Source organism: Pygoscelis adeliae, unplaced genomic scaffold (assembly GCF_000699105.1).
Source record: "Pygoscelis adeliae isolate BGI_AS28 unplaced genomic scaffold, ASM69910v1 Scaffold243, whole genome shotgun sequence".
NCBI classification, from domain to species: Eukaryota; Metazoa; Chordata; class Aves; order Sphenisciformes; family Spheniscidae; genus Pygoscelis; species Pygoscelis adeliae.
In genome coordinates this window covers 436774-439746 of record NW_008824363.1, presented here as the reverse complement: position 1 = coordinate 439746, position 2973 = coordinate 436774, and the positions used below count along the sequence as shown (strand labels likewise).

General features: G+C 46.2%; 1 protein-coding gene across 1 annotated transcript in view; it reads right to left on the bottom strand.

Moving 5' to 3' along the window:
* The window catches only part of SEPSECS (Sep (O-phosphoserine) tRNA:Sec (selenocysteine) tRNA synthase), a 30994-nt gene that overhangs the window by 27178 nt on the left and 843 nt on the right, over positions 1 to 2973 (bottom strand). Inside the window, exon 2 of the mRNA XM_009319892.1 lies at positions 2526 to 2607. Coding sequence (XP_009318167.1) covers positions 2526 to 2607 — 82 coding nt within the window. The remainder of the gene's footprint in view (positions 1 to 2525; positions 2608 to 2973) is intronic.

Sequence of the window (2973 nt, the reverse complement as noted above, 5' to 3'; positions counted from 1 at the left end):
CGCCCCCTGCTGGGGGTCCGGGGGCGGGCACGGGCCCGCGGCGGCCTTGGCCCTGAGCCGCCGTGGGAGGGGCCTCCATTTTCCGCGCTCGGGGTGGGCCCTCCACAGCGCGGGCTCCCGCAGCCGGCGGCGTCCTCCGTGATGGGGGGAAGCCCACCAGAAACTAGGCTTCTTGTCTGTGAAGAACCCGTTCCTGGGTTGTTTTTCACTCCCTCCCGAAGTTTAGCGTTAGGCTGTTGAGAACAGCCGCGTAACTCCCCTTAAGGTTCCTGTCAGGCTAAGAGCCTTTCGCTCCTCACAACGTTCCTGCGAGCAAAGTGGTTGTGTGACTGTCTGCAGCAAATAACGGCAACCTGCTCACTTCGGGCGACTGCAGCCCGGACTACCCGCCAGGGCTGTGGAGGCAATGCAAAAAATTGCATTACAGGTAGAGAGACGCTACTAGGAGAGATCTAATTTGCTTTCTTTTCACGTTATTTGGGAAAATAAAGTTATGCCCAGTAGGAAATCTGGGGCAGGCTTTGCACCTTTACTAGGAACTGCCAGTGAAGCCTCAGCAAGTGGAAGCTTACCTGGGGCACGGGGGCTCCTCAGGGCACTTGAGTGCCCGGCTGCCTCCACCTTCCTTTGTGCTCAGGCAACCATGGGGGCTGACAGACTGCCATTTGCCTTCCTAAAATAACCAGCAGCAAGTGTGCAAAAATTCATTGGAGAGGTGCGTTAAGTACACAGAGTGTTTGTTCCAATGTTTGGTTTTAACCGGCCCATACCCGGTCAACTGAATTTGTTTCTGAAGTCTTATCTGATTCTTCTGTTTTACAGTTTTAAGCTCAGACGGCTAATTGACATGTGAAATGTACACAGTGACCGTCCCGTTTCTGTAGGTTTAATTTGCCGGATTAGGATCTTTCAGGCTTCTGGCAGAGTAATCTTACACGCCTGTTTGAACTGTTGGCTCAGACTGTAACGAACAGTTTCTTAGTCCTTTTGAACAGAAAAGAGCTTTGCAAGTTGAATTGTCCCGATTCTTAGTCCCCGAAGTCATGATGCATCTGGATTGTTATGATGTGTCGTGTTGCTGTTACTTCAGAAATACTGAGCAGCTATTCATCTTGTTCTTTATTTTAAAGTATCACAAGAGGGCGCTCACCTAAAGCTAAAAGTGCGCGATTATGCGTGTATTCCTTTTTTTCTCCTATTTTTCCCACTCCAATGTTTCGACGTAGTGCTCAGATGTGTATGATAAACAGATGACGAAGTATGCTCTATGGATTAGAAGGATAGAGACAAAAGTGCTAGCATGAGGAACATGATCCGACTTATTTGCATGATTTAATTGTTAGTAATTTTAATCCAGGTGGCTAATTGAGAGTATTAGCTACTCAGAATTAAAATTAATAGTTTGTTAATAACTATGATGGTGATGTGTATTTTGTTTAATTATGAGCTGTCATAGCATTTGAACTCTGCACTACTGAAGACTGGGGCAATGTAAAGACTTCGTTCGACCAAGACCTGTGAGCAAGTTACAGAATTCTCATTGCAGTAGAAGATGAAAACTAACGGTTAACCGCATTTAGACATACACTAGCATGTGTAGATGAATCCCTAAACCAGAAGAAATAACCAACGAGTTATTTCCTGTTTAGTTTATTCAAAAGAAAGAACTTTCAAACTTTGTAGAAACTCATGGTTGGACTGTTTGACAGAACGTTATTGGAACAGCCACAACTCACTCGTAACTAACATAGCTGAAGGGAGATGCAGTCTTCCTTAATGGTCTGCTGGGCAAAACGTCAGACTTCTCCCATTTTAGTCCGACCTTTTTGTTTGCTTCACACAGGAATTAACAGCGGTGTAATCTTCTGTACAGAAAACTACATCCAGTTGCTGTAACCTTCGTATACTTGTTTGCTAGGCATATCCGTCTGGAGTCACGGTTGACTGAATGTGTTCACTTTTAACAGAAAGGAATGGAAACAGAAATGCAAGTGTGGACAGGTTTTATCAAGTGCTACAGTCATTAATAGTTACGTAAGTAAATGACACTCAGCTTAGTTCCAAAGTCCACTGGCTGACAGGTAACCCGAGACAAACCAAACACAAGTCAAGCATTTCAGTAAGGTTTTGTTTTGTCAGTAACCAAGCAAAGTAATTTTCTTTCTATGATCCAGGTAGTGTACAGAATGAATCCTTGTATCATGAATAATTATGAGAATAATGAATAACAAATATGTGCAATTACTATTTTAGCTGAGAACTAATTTGCTCCCAGGATAATCCAGAATCCCAGTTCTATACAAGTTTGCCACGCGTGTATCTTTCTCCCATATTTCACCAAAATCTTCGAGTACTGCACTGAGGAAAACCCCTCTTCTGTAGGGAGGTGTGGGAGAAGGCATCCACGTCAAAGCTGATGCAGTGCGCTGGGTTATAGTTGTATTCTCTTTCTTCCAGTTAATAGCACCAGGATGGTTGTGGGAACATGGAAATAATGACAATATATTCACATTGTTTTCACTTACATTGTTTTTAGGCTTCCTTTTGGAAATTACCTTGACGGTGTAGAACAACGTCTTCTCAAGCGCGGGGAGGGAGAGCAGCCGGCTGGTGGAAAGCGGTGGCCAAGAAACAAGCCAGTTTCAGACACGTAAATAAAGGCAGTTTCGGGGATGTTTTTGGTACATGACTAGCAGTGAAAGTAATGCAAGTACGGGGGCCTGTAGCTGTGATTTCCCGGAGGAACGTTGAGCAGATCTCGCCACCCTTAGGCTGCCTTCAGCTACCTGCGGACCGCGTCACCCGGCGCTGCCCCAGCGCTCCCGCCGGCGGCCTTTCCCTCCCCGCGGCTGACCTACGACAGGAACTGCATTGTACGAACCCTGCGATTCCCCGACTACGATTTTGCCGTGAGGCATAAATCCTTTGCAGATTGACGTCCTAGCCCCGTGGCTAGCAGCCGGCCCGGAGAAG